Below are 13,885 nucleotides of genomic sequence, written 5' to 3'. Positions count from 1 at the left end.
AACCAGTCCCCTCTGCGAATCTGCGCGAGGAGTTTCCTGGTCGTAAGCATTTTGAAACTGCGTTTCATCAATGCCTTGTTCAGCTGTCTTGGATCCAGTATGGGCCTGAGACCCCCGTCTCTCTTGGGCACCAGAAAGTATCTGCTGTACAGCCCCCCCTCGCTTTGAGCTTGAGACACAGGCTCTACAGCCCCTTTGCTCAACAGTTTTGATATTTCGGCCCGAAGTATATGTGTTTCTTCTGTTTTGACCGTAGTTTCGACGCGCGCTGAAAAGCGCGGAGGGCGTCGAAAAAACTGTAGCGAGTAGCCTCTCTTTATAATGCCTAGCACCCAATCCGAAACCCCTGGAAGCGCTGACCATGCATCTGCATGAATGGCTAAGGGCTGGATGCGAAGCGCGCTCTGTTGACCGGGCAACGGCGGCGCTCGGGTGTGCTGCGCATTTGAGGCGGGGAGCGCGCTGATCACAGCGGGCAGATCGCTCCTTCTCGACCCCGTCCCGGTGCTTAACCGACTGGGGGAAGGCTGAGCAGGTCCCGTGGGACTCGATATGTCTGCGAGTAACTGTGGGCTGCATATGTGCACATTTACCACTTTCAACTCGCTGTCTGCCTGTGCAGAGCGTACGTGCACGGGCCTCGTTTTTACAGAAGCCACGCGCCGTATGTGACATAGTGTATGTGGGCACTGGGGAGTGGGCACGTTTACTATGCGGCGCGCTCGACCGATCTGTGTCGATCTTATGTGCGCGAGCCCTGTGTGCAGGGCTGTGCTTACATGTGGAGATGGGCACTGAGGAGTGGGCATCATCACTGCATTTATAGCACCATCGGCCGTGGCCGGACGAGCGTGCACGGGTTTTGTTTTTACAGAAACCACATGACGCGTGTGACATAGTAATTGTGGGCACTGAGGGGTGGGCACGCTTACTATGCAGTGTGCGCGATCGACTTGAGTTGCTTTTATGGGCGCAGGCCCTGTGTGCAGGGCTGTGCTTACATGTGGAGATGGGCACTGAGGAGTGGGCATCGTCACTACATTTATAGCACCATCGGCCGTGGCCGGACGAACGTGCACGGGTTTCGTTTTTACAACCTGGCGATGCCAGCAGCTTCAGAATGGCTCGTCCTGCTGATATGCTTTCTCAGACGGCGCTTGCTTCCTCCGTGATCCAGCGATGCGTGAGCTTCGCTGAAGAGATGAAAAATCAGGTGAGTCAGCCTTTTCGAGCTCCTTTTATAGGTTGGGCCACACCCGTTTCGGCGGGAATTGGCAAGAAGGGCGCGAAGCGCCCTTATTGGTCTGATGTTGCATCAGTCCGCGCTCGATAGGCTGTGCAGTTGCCGCAGAACAAGCCAATTAGCGAACGAGCCATCTTGCCTATGGCTGTGTACTGCTGCAAATGCGCTTTACAAAAATACAAAATTAAGGACAATTTTTTGCTTCAGTATTTCGTGAAAAGAGACTTTTCCCGTAGCGTCTTAGCTAAGACGCAGTACGAGAGAGCTCTCGTAAGAGAACTGTACTGACATTTCAAAATTCCGATTTTTTGTACATTTTTGCGATGATAATTAATAATCATGTCCAAAATAAGTTATATATATATATATATATATATATATATATATATAATTTATATTCACACAGTCACTTCTGTGTTAATAAAAAATATTAATAAATACAATTTATAGTAAATTAAATGTTATATTTTACAACCAATAATTATGATTTTTGTTTAAAGAAAATTTTTTTCTACTTTTAGATTTTTGCTTTTTTATGAAAACAGTTTTCTACTCATCTGCAAAATGGATAAGTAGCATGAATATTTTCAGATTGTGTCAGAATTATATATAGAATATTAAATAGTGATTATAAGCCCTGTAGAATAAACTATGCTGCGTTTCCACCAAAATTACCTGGAACAATTGTACCAGGACCTTTTTTCCCCAGGAACTATTTTCCCCCCAAACCGGTTGCTTTCTGCGTTTCCACCACGGTCTAAAGTACCGTGAGGATTAGGCAAATAGTCGGGTGACTTCAATACAAAGTACGCAAATTTAGCACTTGCATCCTCGATAGTTCTGACTTTTGTAGTTCGACTTGGGAGTGTGAACTCCCGCAGACTGGATGACGCAAGTCCAGTAATTCTGCAAACAGCAGCATACTTGATAACATCAGTCAGCTCGCCTTGTCTACTGCAATTAATAATAAGACAAAATAGGATATCAAATACCACTGCCTCCTTTCATTTTCATTTAAACATGTTAATCAGCCAACCTTGGCTCAGTGCCCAAGTTCCGCCCCTGAAAGTTCCAGACCTTTGAAAAAGTACTACCTCGTGAGCAATCGGGCCATTTTTTTTACTCAAAACTTTATTTAGATCCTGGTTTCTGCAGTGGAAATACACGGAGTACCAGCCCAAAGTCCCTAATTCCTGGGTAAAGTTCCAGCGGTGGAAACGCGGCTCTATACTATACTAATTTACTAATTTACAAAAACACATTTACCTTAAAACAAATCTATAGAAATTGTGTACATTGCAGTTTGACTTTTTGCCTTCTAAAAGTATGTGAAAATATCTGTCACCACATTTGTTTAAGAAGTTGGTTTTAACCATACTGTATTCTTGGTTTAAAAAATTTATTTCTGACCCTCTTACTTCAGCAAGCCACCTTAACCATGATTCCCATCTAAAGTGCATGATGCAACGGTGTATTCCCTCGCTCAACCAAACACTTTGAATTTATGAAGAGATGGGCATCACCACAAGATTAAAACATTTTTATAGGCACATTCACTTCACAGACGTGTTTAAAACGTGCAGCTCTGCTCGAGGCAATGATGTGCTATCATGAAGTGTATTACTGAATGTTTCATCATGAAATTAGAGTTTCTTTGGTCTTCATTTAGCTGGTTAGTTATGACAGAACAGCCTTGTATAGATGAATAAAATCAGCCAAATATTATAGAATGGAAGTATCTCTTTGGTTTTTAATGCAATCAGACAAAGCACCAAACGCTCTACAGCTAGGATTTATTTTGATCTTTGATGGTTGTCACGGGGTTTGTGCTTATTTGAATTTTAAATAATCGTTTTACATCTACAGAAATCAAATCTGTCCTCAGGCTCTGCAACACAGCTCTTGTTGGACACTGAATAGATTTCTCTGCATAGAGCTACAGAGCCAAAGCACCCAGGAAACCGAAGAAACAAATCTTTCTGATTTTGCCTCCATCACATGCGGCCTGCTAGCATCAGCACAATTGTCTTTATCCTCGTCCGGCTGCTCATCACTTCTCTCTCTCCATCAAAACAATTTATATCCACCTTTTGACTCTAAATCTCAAAGCTTTATTACCCACAGTTTACAACTGATGGTTGTTGCTCTTGCCCTGTGGATTGATCTGCAATAGACAGGCTGCATAATTACTGTACTTGCGCTGTGAGATGCGGGATTATTCAATTGTGGTGTTCTAAAGGTTCTACACCCCCTGATGTTCATTAGGATCACCTCTTATTGTAACATGTCCATCCCATCATTAATGACCATTAGCCAGTTGCCAGGCTGTGATGGATAGTGGTTTAATGGTTTGGGCTGTTGAATAACTTGATGTCAATCAAGGTTTGGCAAAATTCATGACTTAGTAATTGAAACTGAATTAGCCATGCCCCACAGGAAACTGAATTAGTTTTGATTTGAAATGATAGGAAGTAGAATACTGTACTGAAAATTTAAGATTTAATAAAAAATAACAATAATAATAATAAAATCAAATCAAGAAGTAATGCAATTGTGGTAAATTAAGTGATTTTTCAACCTGGTCAATAGAGCCTATAAAACCTTTGAACTTTAAGACTTTTTAAGATGTATTTATTCATTTATTTATTTATCTGACTATCTTTCAGAAAGTATTTCAATTCAGCATTCAAAGTTTGCATTGATAAACTTCAAATGTTCTGTCATATATGTACATCAAGAAAGATAAACATTTTGTTTGATAATCAAAACAATTAATAATAAAAAAGAATGCATGTAAATTTATGCTAATGTGGTTGAATTTCAGTTCTTTTTTTCTGCTTCTTCAAATTTAAAAATCAGTGAATTGTGTGTGTCCATCATGCAGCAATATTAAAAAGTTTTCTTTCGTCCAGTGGACAAAGAATCGTAAATTTTATTTTCTAATTTAATATTTATTTCTTACAGAATTCCTCAAGCCCAGCAGCGACAGGCTCCAACGCCCCTGTTACAGGCTATCGGCGCATGGTCATCCCACCTCAACCCCCTCTAACCGCCACTAAGAAATCCACCCCCAAACCACAGACCCCTCCAACCGTCCCTCCTCCGGCTTCATCTTCTCCACGGCCCCAATACCAGCCTGCTCCCCAGCCTGTCCCAGCGTCCTACACCACCGCCTCTACTCCTAGCCAGCCCACCTTCAATGTTCAGGTCAGGGCCGCCCAGCCTGGGCCCCAGCAGCAGCCGGTCCGTGGTCCAGCCCAGGTACAGTACATGCCGGCTCAACCCAGAGGCCCTGATTTTGCATACGGGCCTCCGCAGCCAGGATTCTGCCCTGCTCCGTCTGGAGGCTACCAGGACCAGCACTATGGTGGAGCTCCTGCTTATGGAGGTCATAACACATGGAGAGCTGAGCCTAGTCACCATGCTGCTCCTCCACCCAGCCAAGGGTACCAGCCTGCTCCCCCCAAAAAAACCTACATCACTGATCCTCCTGCCAGCCTGACACCCTTCGGCGGTGTCCAATCTGCTCCTCATAAGGTAAGGGCCACATCTACAGTGTGTTCAAACAAAACAGTAGAACAAACAAAAACAGATGGAGGAACACATCTCTGAAAAGCTTACTTAGAAAAGCAATCGACTCTATAATCAGTTCTCTCATTTTATTGAATTTATGAAATTATATTCTCTGCAATACTTTTTTAAAGCACAGAAACGCAAATTGAATTATTTTAATATGGCATGCAACCTTTGTGTCACCAAATGAAAACAAATGTCCTTTAAAGGATAAAATTGTCTTACTATCGGCTGCTAGCTGTGAATAACTGTAATAACTATCACATTTTCTGATTAAAAAAAAACACAGTGATCATTTTTCAGGTAGTGAATCTGTAGGCCACAAGGAACAAAAAACAAAGAGCATTTAAAGAATTAAAGTAAAACAAAAGGTACAAGATTTAAAAAAAAAATTCAATATTCAACCTTGTAAAACAGGGAAAAAAACACTTTTAGCATACTTTTAACAAGAGTGCTTATTACGGAAATAGTATACTTTAAAAAAATATTCTTAAGTGCTTGCTTAAGATATATGGTTAAAGGGGTCCTATGATACGATTTCAAGTTTTCCTTTCTCTTTGGAGTGTTACAAGCTTAGTACATAAAGAAGATCTGTAAAGTTGCAAAGACTAAAGTCTTAAACCCAAAGAAATATTCTTTATCAAAGTTAAGACTAATCCACACCCTCCTAAAACACCTTGTTTAAACATGGCCCCACATGTCTACGTCACTGTGTGGGAAGATTTGCATAACACCGCCCAAATGTTCACGCATAGAAAGAAGGCACAACTAGAATCAGTGGTTAAGTTGTATTTACAACACTGTTCCAGAACAGTTCAACCCAAATATTCAGATGTGTGCTGCACATTTTATGGAGGACTGTTTCCTGATCCTGGGAGAGAAATTTACAATGCCAGCTGTTCGTACTAACAGTCTGTATGTTATATATGTAAAGGATTTGCCAGTGAGGATTCAAAAGTGAGTTTTGAGCAGTGTAGAGCAGCGGTTGTCAATTCCAGCACTTGTGCCCCCCTGCTTTGCACATTTTTTTTTCTTATGCTTCAGACATTTGTTCTATTCGAACTAGTGGTGGGCGATCCGATACCAAATACATATAGGGTCAGTATTGCCGATACCAATACCAATACGATACTTGTTACTTAAAAAAATACTTTTGTGTAGGGGAGAGCAGTCATTATTTATGAGGTGAATGAATGATCAATTCTTTAGGCAATATATTTTGTATTTTGTAAGTCCACAAAATTATTAGTTATTAGGCACTGTAGAATGAATTCTTTACAGCCTTTTTTAAAAGAAATAAAGAATAAACAAAAATCTCTCCCTTTTTTTCTGGTTTTAAAAGCAAGTGAAAAAAGTGCACAAAATTTTTACTGAAGAACAGCATTTTGTAGCTCAGCATTTTCCTTGTCATGTGTTTTTAAGTGTTTGTATAGGTTTGTAGTGTTGCCACAGTATCAAATGCTCTTTTTACACGTATCACAAGTTGCAGTATTATCATTTAGTGCCGTAAAATAGCTCCACACAATGCTTCTCTTCCTCTCAGTCATCCTGATCTCTCTTTATATATGCTATCAGCTTCGCTCACTCAGTTCGATTCTCCTCAGCGTGTTGTGTCAGTGAGTCACGTGACGACACAACAACGAATCACAGAGCAACAGGAGGGGGAGGAATTGGGAGGGAAAAGTGGGCCAGGATGTGAAAGCAGCGTTTTTTCAGGATTGTAGAGATAGAAGACACGAGCAAAGTATAAAGCACATAGAGGAGAGATATTTAAAATAAAATATTGATTCAATTACAATTGTATCGATCCGATACCAATACCAGTGCTGGCATCAATACTATCGATATTTAGATCAATCCGCCTACCCCTAATTCGAACGTAAGTGCCCTGCGAATTGGACATCACAGGATATTCCGGTTCAAGTTCAAATCGAACATGTATATTCCATCGAAAGTGTATTAACGTGTGCAAGATGTCAGTTTAAATTGTATTTATTTACAGAGATATATGATGTCACACTTGTCCGTGGTTGAAGACGTTGTGCAGCGCAAATCAGTGAATGAATGTTCTGAAGTGAAGTAAACTTCAACAGATTCCCCTGCTCAGGTAGTAGCGAGCAATGAACACTATGTAGGGACCATGTCAATGGGAACACAGTTCATGCACCGAGCTCACTTCTGACGAGCTGATTATGTGAATCAGGTGTGTTAACCAAGAGAGACATGCAAAATATGCAGAGCTGGGGGGCGCGAGGACTGGAATTGAGATCTGCTGGTGTAGAGTAGAGGTTGTTGTTTTTTATTTCTCCAATCACAAATGCAGACACGGTTTTATGTTTATGTGGCGCGATGCAACACAATGCGTAAAAACACAGTATAAGTCATTATAATCCGTAATTATGTCCCCACTGGATGCAACAAATGGCTCATTGTAATGGGTTTTATTGTTTTTGTCTTGTCTCGCCCGTGTTCTGAGTGGGACATGCATCAGAGAATGACAAGGGGCACAACATTTCCGTCACATGCTTGAGGCATTCGGCCAATCACAAATTACTGGATAGCTGGCCAATCAGAGCACACTTCGCTTCTCAGAACGATGAGCTTTGTAGAAATCAATGCATTTCATAAAGGCGGGGCACAGAGGAGAAACAATAATGTACAGTATGTGGAAAATAATGTTTTTTTTTTTTTAAACCACGTGAACACATTTCATTACACAAAATAATGTTATTTTTAGCAACATCATATGACTCCTTTAAAGTGTTCTGCAGAATGTACTAACAAACATTTATACTGAACTAAAATATACTTAAATATCATCATTTATATTTAAACATACTGTATATATCTAAATAGTTATGTAATTACACTTTTTAATGTTGAAGTTGCAATTTAGTACATTTAAAATATATTAACTTTAAATGTAACATTCAATAACGCATAATAGTTAAGCTCAAGTCAATCAATAATCAAGTAGACTACTTTGCATGTGCTTTTGTATGTTAATCAACACATTAAAATAAATCTACTTTAAAGTAAGAAAGAAAATTATTGAAAACATAATGATTTGAAATTATTAATCGTTAAGTGCACTTTTTTTAAAGTTTGTTTTAAATACACTTAAATGGCCTTTTATTTCATTAACATTATATTATCTGCAAGTACAGTTTTTGTTGAAGTTGGAGTACACTACACAAGTGCACATTCAATACAATTCACCGCACTTCTTTTTCGCAGGGGCATCCATTACATTGGCCTGTATGGGAGGGTAGAGTTTGCTAAAAACTGTAAGAGTGATCTACTGTAGGAATGGTGTGGGATTTTATGGTCAGATGAAACCGAAACAGAGCATTTTAGATGTAATGTTTAGATTTGATGTGATACAAGTTGAGCACTTGTTTTACATTTGTCAAACATACTATTCTTTTTTTAAAATATTATTCAAATAATACAAAATAAGGCTTTTAAATTAAAATTATACAATTTACATGCTTTCATATATTTAAATATATATGTATTATTATTATTATTATTATTATTAAATTGGATTTAGAGTTAAATTTAACATATTTAAAACACCGAATATCTTTGAAAGACATAATGGTTCTGGAAAACTAGTGCTCATTTTTATCCAAGAGCAGACTTGATAATAGAAAGGTACACACAAGCACATGGCTGTCCTTATGCTGTGCACAATGAAAAATTCATGAAAATATTTTGAAAGTGTGTGTCTATGTTTGTGTTGTTTGTGTGCGTGTATGTATGAATAATACATATGTGGTAATTAATTATCTGTGTCCTATGATTGTGTGTTTAAGCTAGTAGCTTGTGTATTTTATGATTTATTGATTGTGCATGAGAGACAGAGAGCATTTTTAAAGGCTGGTTACCACACAAAACATGCTCCTATTTTAAATTAAACCTTGAATCTTTACACAGTCATAATAGCGGTGTTAACATCACAGAAACATACTAGGATAATGAAACTCAACTTTTCCTTTTAAAATAATGTGTGTGTGCGTACAGTATGTGTGTGACTTATAAGTGTGTATACTACTTAGTGAGTTTCTTTGCATCCTTCTTCGAAATCTTCTGAAAAAAATATATATATTTTAAACTTTATGAATTTTTAAAGCCGCTTCTCTGTAGGGCTTTACACATTCTTGAATATATTTGTCTGAATAGAAACTGAATGTTTATCTTATCTCACCTCACACATTCACACATCTCTCCCTTTCTTTCTTTCTCTCTCACTTTCACTCTCTCTACTCTTAGTATGTCTTCATATTTGACATGTAGTTCTAACTTATTATTTATTGATAGAGGAAAGAGGATCGTGATATTATTTTTTAGCAACAATGTGGTAATGTCACTGTTTTTGAAGTCTTTAAATTTAGAGCTTTACAATTAGTAGAGAGATGCTGCGTAAACACAGTTAATTCTTGATTTTATACTTGATTTTACTTTAGATCTAACAAGCCATGAATAAAATAATATGGAAATAAAAAAGTAATTGTTATTTTTATCCATGCAGTCAATTTTATACACTGCAAACAAAAATGATAACTTTACCTTGTATGGTCTGTCAAGTGTTTACATATGTGTTAATGAAAAGCACTTACACCTTTCTCATTGGGGTTTTAAGGTAATATTAACTGTAAAACTGTTTATAAGATTAAGGTAGTGGGTAGAAAAATATCTTAATATGAAGTAAATATTTTCCAGTTATTAATTAATCATTTTTTATTTTTTTATTTAGCACAACGATATATAAAAGCCAGTTGTTAGGAAGCAACATGCTGATCTGTGATCATCACTTTTTTTTTTTCATACAGTGTAAATGAGTCTTGATACACAAAACATATAGCTGTCTTTTTGTTGTAGGAAGGGCATCCCTTGAAAGGGGATCATCAAATAGTATTTAGGATTTAACACATATTTTCAATTAGGTTCTTAGGTTTAAAATCGAGCTCCATGCTTTAAAACTGTGCATATCTTAGCGACTGGCTTTCTGAACTTCAACCAGGCAAGAGAACATCAAAACTTGAGAACAAACAAGGTGTTGACACCGAATGCCACATGGCAGTTTCCATCTTATCGCTGGTCTTCCCCCTCGGCAGAACTTCTAGGTCACTACCTTGGAGTCCTCTGCAAAAAGACAGCTTGAGGCTCCCTCGAATCACTTTCTCTTTTTAAAATTCCCAAGAATATCTGGTAATGTCTTTCACAATCAGCCCAAGGATGTAAAACATCCAGTCCAACTATAGTGATGCAATATGCTGTTATTAATATATAAGAGTGATGGGATGATAAGTGGCAGGCGCTTGGGATGTGTCTTTTGCCTTCTGTTGTTGTAGGTCCTTCCTGCTCCACACAGATTCTAGTGGCCTTTTAACCAGAAATCATTCCTGTGTCATTGGTTTATTTATTGTGAAGCAGAAAATATGCAGTGCTTTGCAAAAGAAATGCCACACTCAATAATGTAATGCCATTCAAAAATTCAAAAGGACAAATATTATTATCGAAAAAGGACTGTTTTTTGGAGTTGCCTCAGAGAACCATTAAACTGATTCATTTTCTACTGGCTGCTCCATGGAGATGGCTATTGCGGTCTCTGCATACACACTCTCCATAGCCACAATCTGGGGAAAAGAACACACACACTTGAGCCCGCACTAATTCAAGGATTTTATGCACTAGTACAAACAACTGCAGCCCCAGCCTTTGGGAATAGCTCATCAAGGACTGTGTTTAACTAAACACACAATAAATACCACATTGTAGGGAGCAGCCTCATGAATTAAGAAAACAAATTAACATTATTCGAAACACAAGTACATTATGCTGTGAGATGGCAGCTCTAGTCCCAAAATAGTGCATCAAAAAACAAAAAGATGTTTTACGGGTCTTCGAATTTCTCTTTGAACACATCTTTGATCTTGTATGATGAGGAATTATCCCATGGATCTTAGTAATCTTAGGTATTTTAATAAAGGCTACTATGTTTTCATACTTTTGCATAGACACCAAATAGACAAACATACACAATATAATTACAAATTCTTTTGTACACACAATATTTTCAATACGTTTTAGGTGATTGCTACAAAAGATGTTGAGAACTGACCTCTTTTGGAGATTATTTTGTGTTGCTGACTGCTTAGCCTTGTCTCATGATGACCTGTAATTGGCTTTTAATTGATTAAGTGTGTACTTAATGCTGTACCACAATGAACACTCTAATGGAGCGATCAACATGTTTCTGTGGGACATCCTTCACCATAAAAGAACAAAAATTGTGAAACCACATATGTGTTACACCTGCCTCATTGGTTACATCTGCCATGCCGGCACAGCGGTCTTGATAAGGAGCACATTAAAATTAGGCCTTATTAATCTAATTACAAAGCAGCTCTGCTTTAGAACGTTATTCTAGAAAAACAGTACTTCGATCAAAACTGAAAGTGTAATTTAAGTTCTTTTCGGGGTTATCAGGAGAAGATGCCTCAACGCGTATATGCGGGGATCGACTCCAGAGGGTTAAAAAAAATATTTATATCTTGTGTGCTGCATTACTTGTCACAGCACTTACATAGCATTGCTATTTTGTTGGTTTGATTGCTTCTATTGTCCTCATTTGTAAGTCGCTTTGGATAAAAGCGTCTGCTAAATGACTAGATGTAAATGTTGTTGTAATTATGATTTCTTTCAATTTCATAGTCTTAGGTCTCCTATTACCAGACTCCTCTCATGTGAAGCAAGCGCAGTCATCGAACATCCAGCCGAACTTGAACACTAAAGAACCTTAAAAGAAATCTTTTCCCTTTGAAAGCAATGCACAGTTGGAAAACACAACAGTGCGGTGACCTCTCTCACAGCACAATGCATTTGATCCTGATGTTTTCTAACAAGCTGATTCCTTCGTTCTAATTAGAAGCTTTTCCTGCCCTTTTAGCCGTAATCTGTTTATTTTCCTTTTCGTCAGTATTGCCACACTTTGAACTTGAATCTCTGAATGGAACGGCGGAATTAGATTTTACAGATTAAAGTAAAAGCCAAAGCTGTCAACTTTGTCTTTACCAATGTCAATCTGTCCAGATGTCATGTCAGGACATTTCCATAACCCTCCACACAATGCAAAACCGACTTCGCAAACTAATCTGATGCATAAATAATCTCAGATATCAACCAAATAATAGATGGCTTAAGAGCAACAAGCAATGGCCATTTCCTGGCCACGGTTCATCGAGAGGTCTGTGTTTATATATTTGCTTCCATTTGCTCTGAAGGGGATCTTTTGCTTTGTGTCTCTTGTCGCAGCGATCATTAAATGTAATTGAGAACTGTCACGGAGGGTCAATGTCATTATGAGTCTGTAATCACTTCCCGTCCAGTTGTCCTCGTCGCTTTGTGCTGATTGGCTGAGCTCCTCAGGATCTCGTCTCTGATTGGTTTGTGTCTTTGGTATTAGAAGTAAGGTGTAAAAGTGAAGGCTTTTCACATCAACACAACTCAAGGACACTTAATTAAGCAAATCTGCCAGTGAATGTTTGATCTCGTTTTTCGAATTGAGGGGGAATTTCATGGCAGCTGGTTCATTTAGCGATTTCTTCAACTCTCTCCATCTTTTCTGATCTTCCTCTCCTCCTCTTTCTCTTGCCGCATCTCTCTCACTCTCTCTCTAAATTGGAGAAAGGCTAAGCTGGATGATAGCTTGTGTTATTGCTGAGCTTGAGTGACAATTGACAGGGGGAGGATTATTTTCAACTGCTCAACCCCTACAGGCGGCTAAAGCCCCCTAGAAGGTCAGTGATGGTTTCAGCTGTCAAATATGCAGATTTCGTATGTTTGACGTTATGCTCACCCACCCGTCTCTGTCTTGTTCTCTGCTTTTGATGGAGGTCATTTTCTTTGACTCACATATCAACATTTGCATGGGACCTCGTCAACACCTGCTCAAAATAACTCATTTCAGGATATCATTAAGGGGCTCGCTGACCTCACAAACTCTTTATTCATTACCCTTGTGGCATTATTCCTATTGTGGCATGGCCCATTACCAACATGTCAGGCCCTTTTTGGTTTTATACATGGATTATCAGTCACTTTTAATATTAAACATGATTAATATTTGAAATGAATGAAAATTAATCTTAACTGCTGAAAACGAACACTTTTATTCATCGAGGATGCATTAAGATAATCAAAAGTGATGCAAAAACTTTCTACTCATCAAAAATTCATGGTTTCAACAAAAATATTAAGCAGCACAACAAAAACAAGAGTTTTTATTTTTTTTAGCAGCAAATCCACATAGAATGATTTCTAATGGATCGTGTTAGAAGATTGGTTAACTCCCGATAAATCGGCTTTTAATTTAAAATATATTTTAAATTACATTTCTAAAATATATTAAAACAAGAAAAAAAGTTATTCATATTGTAATAATATTTTAAAATACTACTAATTGTATTAAATGCAGCCTTAGTGAGCATAAGAGACCTCTTTAAAACATTTAAAAATCCCCAAACTTTTGAACAGTATTGTAAATGCTGAATAATTAAATATTTGGTTGTACTGAGAAAAAAATTGTGGAAAAGTTTTGCATATAACTCTGGTTTTGGGTTAAATAAAAGGGCCTTTGAGCTGACAGTTGCCTTGTCTGACCTCTGTCATTTTTAACTTGGATGGTGGATGGATGGTGATAGCAGGGTATCTAGGTGTGCGTTACAGAGGTTGTACAGTAGGTTCAGTGCTGTAAACATGACATAGTGTCACTCAAATACATACTTCAGGGTTGCTCCTAGAGGTCCACTGTTCTGTAAAGATTAGCTCAAACCCCAATTAAACAAACCTGAACCAGTCAATCAAGGTCTTACTAGGGATACTAGAAACTTCCAGGCAAGTGTGTTGAGGCAAGTTGGAGATTAACTCTGCAGGACACCAGCCCTCCAGGACTGAGTTTGGAGACCCCTGACATACTTGCACAACATTCACTGCAAAAGAAATCATCTGCTTTCACTCGCCTCACAATCACATGCAAGTTATCACACATTTTACTGATGCTGA

General features: G+C 38.4%; 1 protein-coding gene across 2 annotated transcripts in view; it reads left to right on the top strand.

Moving 5' to 3' along the window:
* LOC132151889 (lipoma-preferred partner homolog) overlaps positions 1 to 13,885 on the top strand; it is a 205,560-nt gene that overhangs the window by 129,868 nt on the left and 61,807 nt on the right. For both annotated transcript variants that reach the window (XM_059560397.1, XM_059560398.1), the window contains exon 6: positions 4,208 to 4,780. In XM_059560397.1, coding sequence (XP_059416380.1) covers positions 4,208 to 4,780 — 573 coding nt within the window. The remainder of the gene's footprint in view (positions 1 to 4,207; positions 4,781 to 13,885) is intronic.

Source organism: Carassius carassius, chromosome 10 (assembly GCF_963082965.1).
Source record: "Carassius carassius chromosome 10, fCarCar2.1, whole genome shotgun sequence".
Taxonomy (NCBI): Eukaryota; Metazoa; Chordata; class Actinopteri; order Cypriniformes; family Cyprinidae; genus Carassius; species Carassius carassius.
Note: the sequence above shows the minus strand (reverse complement) of the source record. Positions and strands in the feature narration are given on the sequence as shown.